General features: G+C 46.1%; 1 protein-coding gene across 2 annotated transcripts in view; it reads left to right on the plus strand.

The window, feature by feature from the left end:
* Positions 1 to 19,369, plus strand: part of LOC144158326 (uncharacterized) — a 97,981-nt gene that overhangs the window by 20,966 nt on the left and 57,646 nt on the right. For both annotated transcript variants that reach the window (XM_077689147.1, XM_077689148.1), the window contains exons 3-5: positions 1,523 to 2,253; positions 13,194 to 13,334; positions 14,495 to 14,627. In XM_077689147.1, coding sequence (XP_077545273.1) covers positions 1,523 to 2,253; positions 13,194 to 13,334; positions 14,495 to 14,627 — 1,005 coding nt within the window. The remainder of the gene's footprint in view (positions 1 to 1,522; positions 2,254 to 13,193; positions 13,335 to 14,494; positions 14,628 to 19,369) is intronic.

Genomic DNA, 19,369 nt, shown 5'->3' on the forward strand with positions numbered 1-19,369 from the left:
ACAAGAAACAGGTTACCTAACCAGTCAGAACCTTAAGGCCTTTAGTATGCGAAAGGTAAAGTCCAGAAGATCAGCAAAGGCGCTCAATTGAAAATCAGCCTGACGCTCCCGCGCAACAGTTTGAACCTTTTAGTTCTGGTAGTAATTATGCATAGCAGATCAGATTATACAAAAAAACTTTACCGAACGTCTGAGTCTTTAGACAAGCTCAATAGGAAGATAAAACTCCTAATTGATAACAGGCGAGCTGTCTGTTGCATACTGTACTTCAATTGCTCAAAAAAGGGAACGGAGACTGCGCAATCGAACTACAGTGTTGATTACCAACTCACCCAAACCTACAGCCGACTGTATGCTGCACTTTCGGCCTGTGGTACATTTGCGCAGCGGTGGAAATTATACCGCACAAAATGGTGAAACGTATTAAGAGCAATACGTTTTCACAACGCAGTACAGGAAGCTGGATGTTATACATACTTTAACGAGGTAACAGCCATTTTAGACCTTACACAAGTAAAGAATTGTCTTGAAACATTAGCTGCAGGCCAATCACAACTACCAGCTGTCAGGCCAAGGGTTTAGAGAAAATGATAAAAAAGCGCCTCGAGTACCTTCAAGGATATATTACTTTACAGTACTCAGGTTGTTTTTTGGACGGGCCGTATAGGTAATAATCCTCGCTGCCTTCGAATCCCAGGTTGCAAGTGTATTTTTGATAAGGAGCACTGTATGTCTCTATCTTTTGACTAGAGAAAGCCTACGACACAGCATGGCGTTATGATAATTTGCTTGATCCTACTTCTGTAGGTTCAGTGCCAAGGCGCTGTGTACTGCCCAAAATTATTCCACAAAAAGCGCACTCACAGTAACACTGCGCAATTTTTCATCATGAACACGCAATCAACAAAATTCGGTTCCCCAAGGAAGCATTCTCAGTTACTCGCCTTCATTTTCAATGTAGATTCTACGAAAACATTCCGCTTGTTTTCTTCTGTACTGAAGCTGTCAATGGTATCAATGTCAATGATATAATATTGAGCCTTGTGATTTGACCATCTGCGGAGGTAGGTCGGCTTGCTTTACAAAAAAAAACGCTGTATAAATTAGGCAATCAAAAATACGTTGAGTTTCGTAACACAAAATGAGCTGTGTTGGTTTTACAATAACAAGGCATACGACTATAGGGAAAAACATTCATTTGAAAGAGAGAAAGAAATAACGTTTAATCTAGCAAAGGGGTAACAATTTTTGGCTGGGATGCTCGATGAAAAACGAGCTTATTTACCATACGATGAAAATACCAAGTTTAAAGGCATACAAACACAGAACCCCTCTAAGATTCTCTCGTGACAATCGTATGTTACAAATAAGTATTTTGTGGAGACATTGTAATAGCCTGATTAGATCGTGACTTCACTTGACTGGCATAATTTAAGAATGGGCAGAAAAGCAGCCCTTTAAAAGTTAGTCTTTCCGCAACACGTTTGGTATTATAAAGCTAATGGAACGTTTTTCATCGCAGCTCCCAACAACAAATGGACCGTGACCAAGAAAGAGATCCAGAAGGCGGAGAAGGGTGGTGAAGGTGGAGGTGGTGGCGAAGAGGAAGGAGGCGGAGGCAGCCGAGGCCTTAAAAAGGGTGGACGAGGTGAAGATGATAAAGGTGGAGGTGGCGAATTGGAAGAGGACAGCAAACGCCGCCGACCTAAGAAAGTTCCCGATGGCGGCAGTCAAGAGGAAGGTGCCAAAGCTCGCAGACCAAAAAAAGGCAGGACTGATGCCAGTGAAGAGGAAGGAAGAAAACGCCGCAGACCTAAGAAAGCTAAAGGCGGCGGCAGTGAGGAGGAAGATACCAAACGCCGCAAATCTAAGAAAGGTAGAGGCGAGGTGAGTGAGGAGGAAGATACCAAACGCCGCAAATCTAAGAAAGGTAGAGGTGAGGGCAGTGAGGAGGAAGGTTCAAAACGCCGTAAATCTAAGAAAGGTAGAGGCGAAGGTAGTGAAGAGGAAGCTGCCAAACGCCGCAAATCTAACAAACGTAGGGGCGAAGGTAGTGAAGAGGAAGGTGCGAAACGCCGCAAATCTAAGAAAGTTAGAGGCGAAGGTAGTGAAGAGGAAGGTACCAAACGCCCCAGACGTAAGAAAGGCAAGGGTGGAGGCAGTGAAGAGGAAGGCGCCAAACCACCGGGAAGTGGAGAAAGTGGTGGCACCAAAGGTGGCCTCGAGGAAGACGGTTACCAGTATCATAAAGGGGTGAGTACAAAATTTTGCCCCTTGGGCGTTCTGATACTGCAAAGTGTTCTAATATTCCAGCGCCCTCTAATTCTTTTTCGTTTGAGCACCGGTGTGCTCTGTTGTTGTTCGCTGGTTCAGACAGTCGTCAACCTTGCCGTGGAAGTTCTCTTCGCCTATTTTATTACTTGCAATGCTGTTATATTTTGGGGACTGTTACCGGCCAATGGCATCGGCCAACTGCGCGTGCGTACTATAAGTTTAAATTATGTAGTGTTTGACCAGATATCCTAAAACACCATTGTTATCGTTGAATGAGGAAGAACGTATTTCACAGCCGAAATGACCCGCAGTAATACTGTGGTGTCAAAATTAAACTACATACACACTTGTTCTTGACTTAGATGTAGAGGACAGTTTGTTTCAGTAATTTAAGGTACGCTCTTTAATACTTACACAATAATGTGCATTATGTTATTCCGTTTGCAAACGTTAGGTTTCGACAGGATCGGCTACCATTTGAAAATTTGATAAATTTTATAATAAACGGTTAGACTGCCTGCTGGCCCATTTTCTAATCATAACGCTAAAACGTTTAAGCTAACTTGCAAACAATTCACCACATGGACGAGACACGCAAATCATGCTCCACAATGCGAGTGAACATGCATTTTTCGAGGACCGGCAGCAGACATTTCACTTCGTCCCAGGTTGTGATGGAACTGGTGCGCAATGTTGGTCGAAGCATTTTGGCTGCAGAATTCCCTATTTCTAATTGATGGATAACTTAAGTCTACAAACTGTTTGTCGAAACTGCGATTTATCACTTACCTCAAAAGACTCCGGTTGTGACCACGCAAACTCTTTGCGGCACGCACACAGCTTTGGTCCGTAGTCTTCAGGTTATCAGTGAAGGATACCACAAATGCAAAAACACTCTTGATATATCTGAACATAATTCCATCGTGCTAAACATCTCATACGTTGTCATCAGCAGTCACACATAACCTGTTTTTTTATTTGAAATGTAAGTAATGAAAGGAGCCGTGTCGGCGTCATCACCGCTTCTCCCTGTAAGATTTCGCACGCCAAATGACGGGGTTGTTTACAGGACGGGCCTCTTCACGTACCCCGAAACAGCAACAAGAACGCTGTGATTGGCAACGTTTATGTTATTGTTTGATAGCTATAGACGACACAGAGCTCCATACGACAACACTGGAAAAGTAAAATCCAAGGCGATGAAGACCTTCCTTTATCAAATTATAAGAACACGCAGCATAAATGAAAAGCAATAAAATGTGCCCGTTCCCAAAATAAGATAAAAGTCAGCAAGAACCTTTACTCCGAAAATGAGGAAAATACTTGCAATGTTCGTCGTTTGCTGGCATCGTGGGGCTGTGATATTTCTCTTGTCTTATTGTAACGGCAATCAGCATTCATCCCTTCCTTTTACAAGGAAACGCGTAGTTTGCACCACGCACTTAAATTTCAGTCGACCCTGTTGTCTAACTACTAGCTGTCAGGCTTTGGCATGCGAGCCAGTTTTACTTGCTGCTGGCACATTCTGTCGGTGCGCTTGCCTTTATCAGCACACTCCCGTTTCCCTCCGGTGTTTTCTGTTCCGTCCCAACGGCTACACTGAGATTGTCGAATATTAAGCATGACCCGCCGTGGTGTCTCAGTGGCTAAGGCGTTGCGCTGCTGAGCACGAGGTCCCGGGTTCGGTTCCCGGCCGCGCCGGCATTGCGTCGGCGCGTTAAACCCTACAATCAATTAATCAATATTAAGCATGAAGTTGCCGCCCAAATGGGACAGGCACGACTTCAGCAGCTATCCAAGTGTGCCTTTGTAAACACCAAGAAGCTAACTCTTGAATCAGAACATTCGTTCCCTGTTTTTTTTCTTTTTCCTGTCTTTGAGCTCAAATAAAATGAGCCCATTTGGCTTTTTGTATCGCATGTTTACGCCGCTCCAACTGTAAGGCCCGCCTCCCTGCCACACTTCAGTCCCCCTTATGTTTCGCAGTTTTTACCACACTATGCGGCCATTATAACCACCACGAAGAAACCGTGAACTGGTGTTTATTTCATCCGAAGTTCGGTTTATCACAAGCTCCGTCGGAAAAATCAGCTACATTCACAGGTGCTTCCAAATACATCTTCAATGCATAGCAGCGTAGGATGAACTTAAAGGCCAACTGCACTCAAATTTCACTTCGGCCAAATTTGTTTTTAATGCGTAGTAAGTACCCCCAAATAAGCTGAGACACAAGTGGTAGCCCCGTGAAACGCCTCGTTAATCAGTCAGAAGCGTTTAAAAAGGCTCCGCCGCAGACCACTCTGCACCTGCCGGCGGATCGCGTAAACAGCCATGAGGCGCCTGTGACGTTCCAGCCGACGGTGGCTTTTTCCTCTGGCCAGCCACGCAGCGGGAGAACCGGTCGAGCTCTGCTGCCCCGTGCGCGCGTAGAGCTTGCGCGCAGACATTCTCCCGAACTGGTGACCGTCCGGCCGCTCGCTGGACGGCTGCAACGTCACTGCAATGGCCGCGCTCTCCTCGGTTTCGGTTTCAAAATCGCCGATTTTTGCTGGCCGCTTGCGGCGTCCACGTGCGTATTTCAGCTGTTGTATTTTGCATGTTGCTTTCTTTTTAAGCAGACTATACGGAAATAGGGTTTTCAAGAAGTCGAAATTTGGAGTTCAGTTGGCCTTTAACGTATAGCACATCTGTAACGTATGTAATACACATATGTAAACGTATATTGACAAGACTGCCTAGATATATTTAGCACAGTTTGAGAAAAACTTCTCTCGGACAATCCTGATTCAACAAGTGTGTGGGTAATGTTTGGCACCGTGGTGGAAATGAGCGAGCAGTGAAGATTGACGCCAATTCACCTACTGAGTTTAAAACTCCTCGGTGTCTTCTTGCTGTTTAAAAATAATAAATAAATAAACCAACAGCCGCTAAGTAAAAAATATTCGGCACAGACTCCATGCTAGCATCCAATAGTCGCTAGCATGCTCCAAAGTCGCCTAAAGGACCCCTTTAATTCATGCGCATTCGCGAAGGATAGACCTTTTCAAGACAGCCGTACTTCACACGGAGAGTTTCTTTTCATTTTTATTTCCCTCTGGTCGCCTGAATCCCACTCCTGATTGTTAAGTTGGCTGCCTAAAATTATCAACTTAGATGATCACTGTGGGAGCTCTTATTTACACACGAATACTTTCCAGCTGGTAGCTTTAGGTGATTTATTTCATTAACTTTGCACAAAGCCAATACATTTTCCCACCCTGTTCGGTACCAGCGAAAATTCGGCATAATAAGGGGAGTGTACTGTACGTATTTAGAAAATCTTTTAATGCTTACCAGACCCCTTTATTTTGCTTACTGAAAGGAGTTTGTGTATATTTAATTCAAGCAAGAGGAGAACGCAGTAGGGTGTGGCGGAGTGATACTCTCATTGTATTTTTACATAGGTGCCAATACATTCCTTACCCAACCTGCATATTTGCACACAGTATTTTTATTGCACCAATTCCCGACAGAAAGTTGCACGTTAACAACATGGCTAGGTTTGCCACGCTAAGTGCTTGCTGTGGTAAGAAACTGAGCCTATTTAGGTATGTGCATCTTCCTGAGCTGCTCATTGATTAAAGCAAAAGTTCAATAAGCTGTTGCCCTACACTCGTACACTATGTATAGGTCAATAGAAGCATAGCCCCAAAAAATTACTGACGATTACGGTACTCCAAAATGAGAAATTTGTGCGCAGCGCGAACTCCAGTATTCTCGGTCACGGCGCATAGCTGCCGCGTCTCAAGAAGTGATCGCGGGATCAGCGACCGCGCACCGGCGCGCGCTACTCTGCCGTTATCTAGCAGCGCATCGCCGCCGGCGTGAAGGTTGTTGTAAATCGTGTTTGAAAATCCCGCACAAATGTCACATGGTTCGGATAAGCTACGCATTGAGGGCCACGACCACGGATCCATGTATGTGTAGCACGGAGCATGTGCTGTGCTTCTGTGTCGCGGCCTCTGCATACTGCCCTCGTCTCACACTTTCTCCGTACTTTGACCCTCCCTTTCCTGCGGGCACGTATTGAATGCCGTCTTGGTTCTCTCGGTTACCCCGTAGCCGCGTGGGAGCATCTACGTAACTTTGGCGCCGCCTGGGAGCATCTCGCGCCGCCGGGGCATCCCGCCCTCCTCCTCACACATTCGCCACACTTTCCTCATCCGCTTTTCTTCTGCCTACAATGTCCCCGTCGTTCGCTCGGTTGCGAATCACGGCAATGCCGTGAAACCACAGTAGCTGACGCCTAAGTGCTGCACACAAAAAACTCATAGTGATACTACCCTTACATAACACGGGTTACGCTCAAGCATCTTGGGCATGCCATTCCCCTCCGCTTCACGGTATTGTTACGCCATCCAAGGCACTTGCTTTGCGGTACGAGTAATCGGTAGTTTCAGTTTTATGAATAACTCCAGTGGGTTTCTCTCGGAAGTTTGGAAGAAAACGCCTGTCTGTGCTTTTCTCTCTAGTGTATTTAGTTGGTTCGTCCCCTTGAACTTGAGAGGGCTGTGTAGAGTTTCATCCTCTTCGCACTCATCCTTGCCGTCACCCATCCGTACCTTGACTGGTGCGCATGAAAATTCAAAATGCATCAAAATTCAAAAGAGGAGTCTTTTGAATTTTGATGCCTCTCCCTCCTCTGGAGCCCCAGTTTCTTTTTTTAACTCGTCGGCTTCCGAATTCATCGCTTCTGTTTCTCAAACTCGAAATTCGCACCAGGCGTTACATCCTACACATTGCATTGGTCTCAACGAAAGCGCCCATCAATTTGTGCTCAGCAGAGTTCTAGGAATGTCATTTCGTGATAAATCCCGAGGCTGTAAGCGCGACATCCGAGGTCCTACGCTGGTACCCTTCCTAGTGATTGACCGGCCAGACAAGCCGTGACACTAAATATTTGCCACGAATCTGCGTCGAGGTAAGGAAAGAAGTGAAATACGCCGTCCTAACAACGCTCTAACACCGAAGCTTAGCGAAACTGCAATAGCAATGCCATCAATGATGGCTGGATGTAATACACCGATCAATCTCCACGCAAGTGTGCTCTCCACAATACAATGCCAAGCCACTGGCTGCAACGTTCTATACCACTTAATTACGCATCCCGTGCGTGGCCTAGAATCATCCATTATGACTGAGCAGCGTAAACAGAGCGGGCCGAGAGAGCTACACAAGCGGTAGCTAGCAGCTTAGTTAGGTTGAATTCCATTTATTGTAACCTGTTTATAAAACTTCTGTTGGAACTGAGAGAAACATATAAAGAGTTGAGCCAGCGCACTAACCCCAGCCATGACGTAGACCACGCGCCCCTCATCCCTACACAGAAAACTGAAGCTCAAGTGCTGTCCCTCATTTCCAGACGGTGAACTTTTGATTAAGGTATAAGCTTGGGCGTGTGGGTACAGCATTCTCGGAACAGCATAACGGGACGAGGAAGAGGTGTAGACGGGACACAGCGCAGACTGACAACAAATTTTTACTGCACAAAATTACTAAATACATAAACCTGTTGCAACAAATCAGAGAAAGAGGAAAGTAGAAAGAAACACATAGATGTTTCAAGCCGTCCCTGCAGCTGATGTGCTGCCACCACATTAAAAAGGCACTTTTTTTGCTGGTAAACAACACCGAAGGGTAGCTGACACACGTGTCTTTGTTATAATATCTCTGGCACGCTTCAACGATCTCCCATGTGGTTTGATTGTTACCTTTATAAATTATGGAGCATTTTCTGAGGTCAGGATAAGACCCACAATCCTTACAATGTGCGCCTAGATGTCTGTTATCTCCCTTTTCCACGTTATGGCCATGCTAGCGAAATCTGTCTTTCACACATCATCGTGTCTGTCCGATGTACCTTTTGTTGCACTGGTTCAGCCGTATTGAATAAACCACGCCATCCGAGAGGGCCACGAATGGCGTGCGATGTTTGGTGCTATACGTATCAGACTTGACGCAACCCTCATTAGCTTTGTTGCAATGCCTGGATAGCTTCTTAGAGCGGCGAATAGGACGTTGACTTTAGCGCGTTTTCCAGTCTTCAGATTGGGCGAAAGCGTGTGAATGTGTGGGATAGTAGTAATTTTTTGTTGTCTCCATCTTTTGGAGCACCTGGCCTGAGTCGTTCATCCCTCACCTGATTCAGAACATTCTCAGCTACCGAAGTTTAATTGTAGCGGATAGCGGGTGGTAATCAACCCAGCCGCGTGTCCATGGAGGCTGGCTTGCATTAGGTGACTGCAAGATTTGTTAAGTGCATTCGAGACACACAGCTCCATGATCCCACGCTTTACCAATTTAGTATGGCAGAATGATACGGGAGTATGGGCTTCACACAACCAGGCTCATCAGCTTAGCAGGTATGGTCATCGTAAAAAGGACGTCGAAGATACAGGGCTTTAATCCTGTCATCAGTCATGGTTTCATATGTTACAGAAAGCGGTTGGAAAGAACACTGAAATACGGTCAAAATGTCCGAAACGGCACTTTCCAAGCGTTATTTTGTGGTTTCAGTGCGCAGCAGGTAGTCATCGATGTACCTGAACATCTTAACTATTTTACATTGGGGCAGGCGAGCGGCGACAACCCAGTCAAGGGAGGCCACTGGTCACTCGTCACTGAGTACAGGTCACTGAGTACAGGAGCCAGGCAAGAGCCTATACGGATGCCTTTCTTCTGAAGGTATATGTTGCCCTCCGAAGTAGAGAATGTAGAGCGGAGGTACAGGGCAAGCAACTCTAAAAACTTATCAATCCCTTTGCCTGAAATATTCTGAAACAAAGTGGCCCCGTAAAAATCAATGCATGCTTCTACACAAAAGAGCAGCTATTTGTTAAGAATAGAGTAATACAGGTCCTTTATGTCCACCGAACAGGCCGAAAGGCTACTGTTGCTGTTGTCTTTAAGATGAGCAACGACTGCAGAGGAACTTATGCGGTGTGTCCCGTCAACACCTCGTCCTCGTCCCTTTGCGCTGTTCAGAGAAATTTTGATTTTGTGATTGGTCATGGCAGTCGGTGGTTTAGGAGTTACACTGGAATCAATAGTACTACATAAATAGAGATCCAAAGACAGCTAATTTCGGTAGGGTGTAGCCTTCATCAGCGTCAGATTTTTTTGTAGAGACGCAGAAAGATTTTTCTTCGGCTTTAGAGTCACACAGTTTGGTCTATAGCGTCAATTCAGATATATTTCCTTAGCCATGTTACGTATAGAATCGGTGAAACGGGTGCCATGCTTCTTTGTGCACTCAGCGTGGGTGTTTTTTTTTCAACATAGGGCATATGTTTGCCACCTTGCACAGGGCAGAAAACAGCGCGTTCGCCTTACATCTTGCCGCAACCTTCACAACATAGTGGGAAACCCTGTGCAAATAAGGTACGACGTGCGTTTTGTGACGTTTCCGCCGGGTTTTCGCTGGTTTCTCCTTTCCCTTAACATTTTGCAAATGGCTTTCGCAAACGTTTGTGGCAAAAGTCGCAAAAAACAGCATTATTTAGGCGCCTGGCCTGATCTGAGCTCACGATATATCTATTCCTGATCACACACACCGAACACCCAACACACTAACCCCCCCTGCTAATGAAGGCGACGCCTTCAGGCTTTGTCGCTTCATACGGTTTCTCCACTCAAATATGTCAAGTCCGATCACTGCCCAATTCAATGTGGTTTCTCGCTTTGCAAGGGTGAACAATTTTTTCAAACTGTAATGTTTTGATGTTCTGATTGGCCACGGCCATCGGTCGTTTAGGAGTTATATTGATATCAACAATAATATACCAATTGAACTCAACCAACAGTGAATATGTGTACTGTGTAGCATTCTTAACGTCAAATGTTTCCTACACATGCCGAAAAATGTTTGCTCGGCCTTTCTTCTCAGCACACACTTCTTTCAATGGCGTCAAATTCCTTGTGGCATCGGCAATTCTAGTACTGTAGCTAACTTCGCCCGTGTCATTGCCACCTGTGGTGAAAAATTTCCACGTTCTTGTCTAGTAAATGTGTCCAGCCTCAATAGGGACACACATTGCTAACGTACTAACAAATATTTAGCCGATACATGTACATTTTAAAGGTGCCCCAAAAAACTAAACGGAGCATGGCTTCGGGAATTTGGAATATTTTCTATTTTATGCGGCCGCCAGCATAAACAAAGTGTGTGTGCCCCGATTTTATTTTAGAACCACTTTCCTGAAAACTCATTGAGAGGTTGCTGGCCAGCCACACGGTGGAGAAATCCTCTCAATATCTCCACCGTATGCTCCTTTTACTTTTTGGGGCCCCTGTACACACAACGCCACGAACAAAGCTGAAAGTAAAATAAACTGCTCTGACGGTCAAGTTCCCTTGGTGAACTCGATCGTGAGAGCTAGGGGCCCGCAAACCTTCCCAGCATGCCTCCCACGCCCCAGTTTGCTTTTTTGTTCAGTTCGTGCCTAGATCTGCGGCGGGCGGCTCTATAGAATATCGTAATAATGTAAAATTGAGGAATATCTGGCGCCAGTGTCTCGTCGAGCCGTGCTTCAGCGAGCATGCCGTCATGGACCGCGGAGATGACCTCTGGCTGCAACGTCCTATGCGACTTACTTCTTCGACCTCCGTTGCCTAGAATCATCCATTATGACTGAACAGCGCAAACTTAACGGGGCGAGAGGACGAAGCAACACGAGTGGTAGCTAACAACTGAAGTTTTATTGAAAATCATAAAACCATATCAAGAATTCAGCTTGCGCACTAACCACATCCGTGACGTAATCCACGCGCCCAACACACTCACCCCCACACTGAAAACGCAAGCTCAAGTGCTTTCCAGATAAGCAACTTCCCTATCCAGCAACGACACAGAAAACAAACTAATGCACGTGTCAGAATTTTTGTATAAAAACGCTTCTGAAATCTTCTTCGTGACCGCGTCTTTTTGTGCAAAATGAGCACTTGGGGTGACAACCATGTTTAGAGCAATGCGCCGAAAGGTACTACGCTGGCGTGACCTTTAACGCGTTGCGATGTTCACGCAGGTACTCAGTTAAGCACCGCCCCAAAGAGTTGCCAGGAAATGTTGCGAATGCAAAAGATTTTTCGAAATTGTTGTAACGCTTGCTTTGTGAGTAGTATAGGCTCCAGTTGTGCTGGTAGTTTCATTTTTGTAGTCTTATCACTCTATTGCGTTTTACGCAGTACTCTTCTTCTGTTTTTCTTGCATGGTTCCTTGGTTTACCCTGTGGTGATTTTTGTGTTTTGCGGTCTTAATAAGCTTTGCGGCTTTTACTATTTTCCGTTCTTGTCCTGTTTCTATTCCATGTTTTCTATTACATTACGTCTCCTCTTCGGGCTAGCGTAGTTCGTTTTCACCGTTTACTTGTTTTTGACAGAATACAGAAGTTCATTATTCAACTCATAAACTGCAGTGCCCCTCATGCCTGTGCCAGACAATTGGCCTCGAACACTCAAAAAATGAATAAATAAATGAATGAATAAATAAATCGTAAGTACGGCGTACCAGGAATCCTTCAGCAGCACAGCTGCCTGACAAACCGCAAGGACTAAACGTTACGATAATAAAGCTCCAAGTAGTGCTTTTAGGGTTGCCCTTGGTATAACGCAATGACGGACCGGAAAGGACGCGTACAATGTTTGGACCAATCGCTGTGAATGCAGCACGGGCCACCGGAATGGTCTTTCAGACCCGATTGTTGGTTTTAACGCGCCGACGCAGCCCATGCGATGAGGCGCGTCGTAATGGAGGGCTCCGGATTAGTTTTGACCACCTGGGGATCTTTCTACGTGCGCCGAAATCTCGTACACACGGGCTTTTTTCGCTTTCAGACCCATCAATCCCCTGCTCTTTCCTTATTCAAGGTTGTAATTTTTAAGTCCAGAGCACTTTAAGGCCTCGCCTTGCCGTCGTATCTCGGTCGCTGGACCAAAGGAGAACCACAAGGCGTTCCGTCGTAGCGACTCTCTCCGCGCAGTAACCCAGAGGCTTCGAAAGCCAAACTGTTTATATATTTACAAGCGTTCGAAACCCGTGAACCGCTGGCCCTTGCCATACATGACCGCGTTGTTTAGCGCAAAGAAAACTGTAGGTACATTTCAGGCAAAATAATTTACCGCCAGCACCCACGTTCATTTGGTTAGGAACGCTGGTTGGGTTTGTTTTTCAGATATTAAGCGAAAAGCGTGGCAGTGCAACGCCGGCACGTGCGGGAGGAAAAGAAAGCACACAAGGAACGGAACTCCCGCTAGCGCAAGTTCTGGCCGGGAGGGGGGCGGGGAGAGGGGCGAGCATTTCAAAGGCGGGAAATTAGAAATGCGTTGGACAAACCTCCGTTGAATTCATCATTAGAGAAATTAGAGAGGGCGCCGAAGAGCGTGATGGGTGTTAAGAATGAGCGGGTAACAGCGACACAGCCCATTATTGCGAATAACTGCTCTGCAGTTCCGACAGCTTACACATTGACTGAAACGGCTTTAATTTTTCATTATCCTTTTCTTGGTTGTTTGTACTTGTGTTGTCACTTTGTTTATACTAAGAAATTCTCAGTACGGAATCTTTGCGTCAAGAGTACGTGTTCTTTCCAGTCCGTCATTGTTTTATACCGAGCGTAACCCTACAACCGATGTTCGACCAACTAGGCTTACACCAAGCGTTCCCCAATAGCGCACGGATTTAACGGGTCAGAAAACCTTGGGGAAACTGATGCAACCGTGCTCTCCCAATACACTGAAAGCCACTCCTAAAGAATGTACTGCAGAAGAACAATGATGCATCCTTATGTCCTGAAGAGGGCTGTAAAAGTAAACTTCTTATATTTATGCGTCACGATCTTTAGTGTAGCTTCTTTCTTTTTCCCCCTCTTCTCCACGATACGCAGGTTATCAGCGGAGACGACGAACCAGAGGACTTCAAGGGAAAATTTACCAAAGCCATGCTCAAGCTTCAAAGACAAGTTTTGAGACGACACAACAAGTGGAGGAAGTTGCACGGTGTACCTCCGGTAGAAAACGATGAGGAGGTGAGAAAAGTTTGGGTGGGAAAAGTGCCTAAAGGCCTCGACACGCTAGAAGGTTCACCCGAGTGTGTTCCTTTGACCACAATTACCACGACCAAGGACATGAAGTCAATGAAATGGATTCAATATCTACGTGCGCTGCGTCTTTGGACGACGGGCGGGACAGTGAAAAGACAAACCAAACGATGGTCGCAACCTAGCAACTACCATAGTTGCTTGTTTGCGTATCATCGTTTGGTTCGTCTGTTCACTGTTCCGTCCCTCGTCCAAATATGCAGCGCTCGTAAATATTGATTCTAAGAATATATCAACTAGACCTTAAACAAGAAGCCTTTGTTAACTTCAAAAAAATGCTTCCCAATCACTCCTAAATGTATATATCTGTCTGACAAAAAAGAAAGGCAATATATCTTTTTTCCTTTACACTTCAAACTTACTTCTAATAAGAACTCACGAATGTTCCAGAACCACAAATGTTCATGGTTGTACCTCACACAGACAGGAATACACGGTATGTTAACGGATACTTTCTAAACGAAACATCCCAGCCATGTTATGCCACATTTCAATGAGATCTTTCGTTAGTTCATGCCGTCTTATTGCACAAAACTGTAAACATGAAGGAGAAGGCATTTTGCCGATCTATGCGCCTAACACATGCGCACCAATCGGCGAACTTCGAATGAAGAACTCTTACAAGACATTCCAGACTACTCCAGTAGGCATGACTTTTAAACCCAATGTAATACTGCACACAACTTCAGCGGGCCCCATAGGGGCGAATACAGTACTGAGGGTTCTTTTGTGAAACTCAGCGGCCTAGTACTTCTCTCCACAGCAAAAAAAAAAACGTTCTCATCGAGGCACCCTGATAAAACACTCAGTGGTTTTGTTACGCTGCGAGCTTTTATATCTAATTATGAGCAGAATATTACTGTCCCTAAACAACATTATTTCGAATGAATATATTCCACGACATTATGGCGCATTTAGCTAATCTTAGAGCACACTTTCTTTTGACGCCCTTTGGGCGAGTGGCCATGAGCCAAAGCAACGGAATAGTCAGTATTAAGAGCAGAATGACAGAAGTTTAGGGACCGAGCTCTACTGTGCAGATAAAGTTCTACGCGTAACAAATCTTTCCTTCCTTTCCACTTTTCCAGCTCTCTCGTTACGCTCAAGCATATGCCTACTCCTTGGCTCGGCAAGGAGTCATGAAGCATAGGAGTCGTAATAAGAAGTACGGGGAGAATCTCTTCTATTCCTGGAGCACCGACCCCAAGCACCACGTAAAAGGTAAATTTGTACTGCCATTCTTTTACTTTTATGGCATTTTTAAAATATTTTGCCGCAATTTTATTCGTGCTGTCTGGGCTCCGATACATCAAAATGTTGTGCGCATCCTCAAGCATACTCCCCTCTTTACAATGAGCACTGTTTTCCGCTATTTTAACTTCAAGGCATCGTTACTACCTGCCGCCGAATTTAAGGCTTTCCTCTTGCGACTCCAGGTGTCGGCACATGCTTCACTATCTCGCTTTGTCTCTTCATGGTGGGCGCGTACTCAAAAATGTGTGTATGAAAGGAAAAAGCACCTCGGCTGTAAAGGGCGTCGTCGCGGCGTCTTTGCCAAAATAGTTAAGCAATAAGATTGCCTATCCAGGCTGTACGAGGATGGTGTTCCACAGTTATTAACGCGATAGCGTTATTAGGCTACTTTTTCGATTCCCCCGTGGCTCCCAGCCATTCGCTATCAGCAGTGCTCCTCAGGCGTCCACGGAAATGCGTCACCGCTGCCACCCGGAAGCTACGACTGAGGCAGCAAGACTCGAGGTCTCCGCTCAGTCTGTGATGTGGCGACAACGCCGCCTGTATAAACATTGCCTAACGCGTGAGCGAAAAATGGCCAAACAGCCACTCTCCTGTTGCTCTCTCCTACCCTTCCCCGCTCCGTAGCCTTCCAGCGCGCTTTCGTGTCCGCCAGCCAGCGCCGCTTCTCGGAAACTATGCAAAATAGTGGAAAGTTTGTTTAGCGTTCCCGAGGCGGCGCTCTTACGCCTTCTTGTTTTTCACCATGCCTGTCTGTCTTGGTCTGTCACTGATAAAACTTTCTTTGTCACGAAGCAAAATCCCTTGCGCTGCCGCAGGCTGATGCCGGCTTTGCGCGCCTATCTACTCGGATCACAGGCCCTGAAATTTTCTGAGTGGGGCATCCCACCTCTATCCGCTCCGCATTTAGGTATTGTTTTGACCCCACTGTTCGCACTCCGCACTGGTACGCACTTCTAAAATTGAGGACTGTACTGTAGAAGCGCCCGGACAGCGTGGCGGGATCCCAGCTGCTTATCCTTTTGCTTCCTATAATTTTCTGAAGTTTACAAGCACGTGATATTATTGGAAAGTAATCGTAGAAGTGAGCGCCTGAACAAAAAAAACGTGTACGCAATGTTTTCTCCTCTAAATACTCTAGAAAGAAAAATATCAGTAAAATAATAGCTGCCCCATCCGAAAATATCGTTTTTCTGTTAGCTATATGTCTACCCGACAATCAGTACGTTCTTACACTATTTTGGTCCGCCTCCGTCTTTATCTTTGGAACATGCAGCAAGTATGAAGCGAGCGACACGTTGAACGAGATCCCCAGTGCGCCACAGAACTAGCGCCCCGTCGCGGCTAAGATGTGAGCGAAACGGCCCTTGAAGCCCAACAGGCAAGCTGGCAGACACACGTCGTAGAAGTGGGTGCAGCGTTCGCGATTCGTGAGCAGTGACGTTAGGCGAGATGTCCGCCGGCACGCGCCACATAGCGGATTAGTGCCTGAACTAAGAGTCCCTACCCTTCCCATTGAAAAGCGCGCGACGCGTCAGGCAATGGTAATACAGGCGGCGTTGTGTGGCGATATGGCAACAGAAGTTTGGAAAAAAGAACAATGATACAACGTCGGACACGAAAGAAAAGGACGCGCGTTCACACCAGCAGCCGCGCCTGCGCAGTAAAGTCCTATGCCTAGTGGGTGGTATCATGCCTGGAATAATCGGTCTCAAGCCATGCCCGCAACTTACGCCATCACAGCAAGGCGTGTTCCCACGGCAAGATCAAAGATATAAATTTTTCGGTGATTCATGCCCCGAAGCTATACGCGGCCTGCAATGCACGCCGGCGGAGGAGTCTCTGGAAGAAGTTAGACCACTTTGGGATCTTTAACGTGCGCGGAAATCTGAACGCACTGGCGTATTTGTTTTCTGCTTCCATCAGAAAAACGGCCGCCGCAGCCGAGAATTCAACCAACGTCCTTGGGCTCAGCAGCGCAACGCCTTACTCACTGAGCCACCGCTGTGTGCTTTCCGTCGAGACTTATGCTGGCACCAACAGTGGGTGACCTAACTAAAACAGGGTGTAAAGGATTAACGCCGGGGTCTCAGAAATCAAGGAAGGCATATAGATTAATGGCAGAAAATAACTAAAATGAAGCCAACTATATAGCGCCTAACCACACGTTTCCAAAATACTTTTCAATATTTCCATGGTTCTGTCTCAGCTGCAAGCTTGAGTTGGTAACCGACAGATTGCGCCACTCGGCCTAGTTAAAAATCACCCTAAAATACGTAAGAACATCCTCTCAGGGAACAGCGACTTAAGAAGGCCCGGCGGGACTATAAAGACAAGCGGCAGTTTCAAACACTCCCAAATGCCAAAAACAGAAATTCCTTAACAAAATTGCCCACAAACGAAACGTTGAACCCTAGAGAAGGGCAAGAAGAAGAGAAAAGAAACGATAAGACTCATGCAACCACTGATAATGACCAGAATATTGCATAGCCGTACCAGAAATTACCCGCACCAAAAAAGTGAAACACCATCGTTAGGACCACATATAGGGGAGTCCTGGACATGAAAATTTTGGCCGTGGGACGAATTACCAAAGGGTGCACCGAAAGGATAACAGACTGGACATGCATAGACGGGTCTACACAGACGGCCATTAAGTCGATGGAGGAATGAAATACCAACCGTCGGAGCAAAGAATGGAGTCGGGAAGAACAAGGCAACAGCCAGTGAAGGTGATTGGGAGAGGTCTTCATGCTGCAGTCGTCTTAAATAGGATGTTGGTGATACCAACGATGAAGATGTCCTCAACTTCTGTCTTCATAACGCATTTCAAGCATTCCAAGAAACCGCACTCCTACCACCAAGAAAGCGGATGTAAAACCGGAATCGGGAGGGGCCTTCATACCCTCTTTGAAAAGAAACCGGCACCCCTAAACAGCCACCCCCAAACAGAAAAGGAAAGACCGGCACGCCCCTTCGAAAAGAAACTACTGCACGCCATGATAGACATGGCAGCCATCCAACAACCTCGCATGAAATTCTCTACCAAAAATTCAGACTCCATCCTACACAAAAAGAGACGATATAGCAGGATCAAGTTCACTCGGGGAAAGTTCCAATATCATGAGAACACAGTATACACCCACTCCGGGATGTACGAAAGCAGGAGGCCCCAAATGTCGCAGTTTGCTACTCTGACAATTTTTGTGACTGCATTACCTTCCAACATACAGGAACAAAGTGGAATTCGGAGACATCCTCTTGGCAATTCGAATAGCGGAAGTCTTAAATAGGAGCGTAATAATAATGCAAGCGCTCAAAGGACGTTATACAGGGGTGTGGAGGCAGAATACCTATACTCTTCGGTAATATATTCGCACCTATATTGCGGAGAGATAGCACCGTCACTTGGGCACCCGAATCCAAATGGTCTGGAAGAGAACGACACACTATGCAAGAGGCACGCGAACTCACATAACCCGCTCCTTGTGACTACGACTACTACACTGCCCTCCTCGAAAAAAGTTAAGAACGAATCCTCATCCAATCCCAAGGAACACAGTCTTTCCACTTGCTACAACGAGGTCTCAATGCTGAAGAATCAGAAACTCTGTGGACGAAAAACCGAAACAAATATCTGAAAATCGATGTGCGTTAAGGTGTTCGGTGGGAACATCACACATTAACTCAAAACTCTGCTAAAATATGGGAAATATCTACTCTCTTCCACGCAAATTTGCATTGTCCAAGAGTATGGCCAGAGGAAAACAACTCACACACAACATATTCCACTTCTTTGAGACATGGGAGACAGGTACACTAGCTCGTTACCTCAAGATGAGCGCCAGCTTATTGAGAGGGCAACGGAAAGAGCTGCTGTATCTCTTGCCATGAACTCAGCTTCTACCTTTAAGCTCCCTTCCATCTTTTAGATGCGAGTGCATCGCATTCACTCGCCTTGTCCCTCCATACGGATTGTTGTTGTCCGTCCACACCCTTCCCCCATTCTCCTTGCCGCGCGAGCTGCGCTCTCCGCCGATCACCCCCTCTCCTCTCCAATAGCGAACACTCTCTCGCGAGGATCATTGGATTGGATTCGATTGGCTTGGCTTGGCTTGGCTTGGCTTGGATTGGATTGGATTGGATTTGGATTGGAATAAAGTGGATTGTTTTAAATTGTGTTCCGGTCATAGCCGCGCCACGTTGCTTCATAGCCGTGGCAGGGGGTTTACGGCACGTTTCAAGCGATGGGAGAATCAACGTAACGGAAACAACAACGGAACCCCCTATGCGTCGCATCTACACAGGGGTTCCCGCGAGGGGAGGTGGATGCAATTTTTACCTCATTTTCCTAAAATACAAATATTTATTTCTGAACAAAAATCGTCTGTCGTCTCTTCCTCTTCTTATCTCTCTCTCTCTCTCTCTCTCTCTTTGAAAAGAGAAAAATGGTTAAGACCACCCTACACATCACAGAATATACATGTTGATACCCGGACACTGACTCCTCCTCGCTCACATTGACCACCACTCACATCCAAAACCTTTCACGTTCACATTTTAAGCTACAGAAGCGCAGATAGCCTCTGTATACCCTGGGAAACTTCGACTAAAAACTCTCTTAGTTAGTCTTTCTCTTATCGATAACCTTCCGCGCTTGTGCAGCATAAAATCGAAATGCAGACACTCCGTGCGCACGCACACCGTGA

Source organism: Haemaphysalis longicornis, unplaced genomic scaffold (genome assembly GCF_048455015.1).
Source record: "Haemaphysalis longicornis isolate Haplotype H1 unplaced genomic scaffold, Haemaphysalis longicornis Haplotype H1 scaffold_10, whole genome shotgun sequence".
Taxonomy (NCBI): Eukaryota; Metazoa; Arthropoda; class Arachnida; order Ixodida; family Ixodidae; genus Haemaphysalis; species Haemaphysalis longicornis.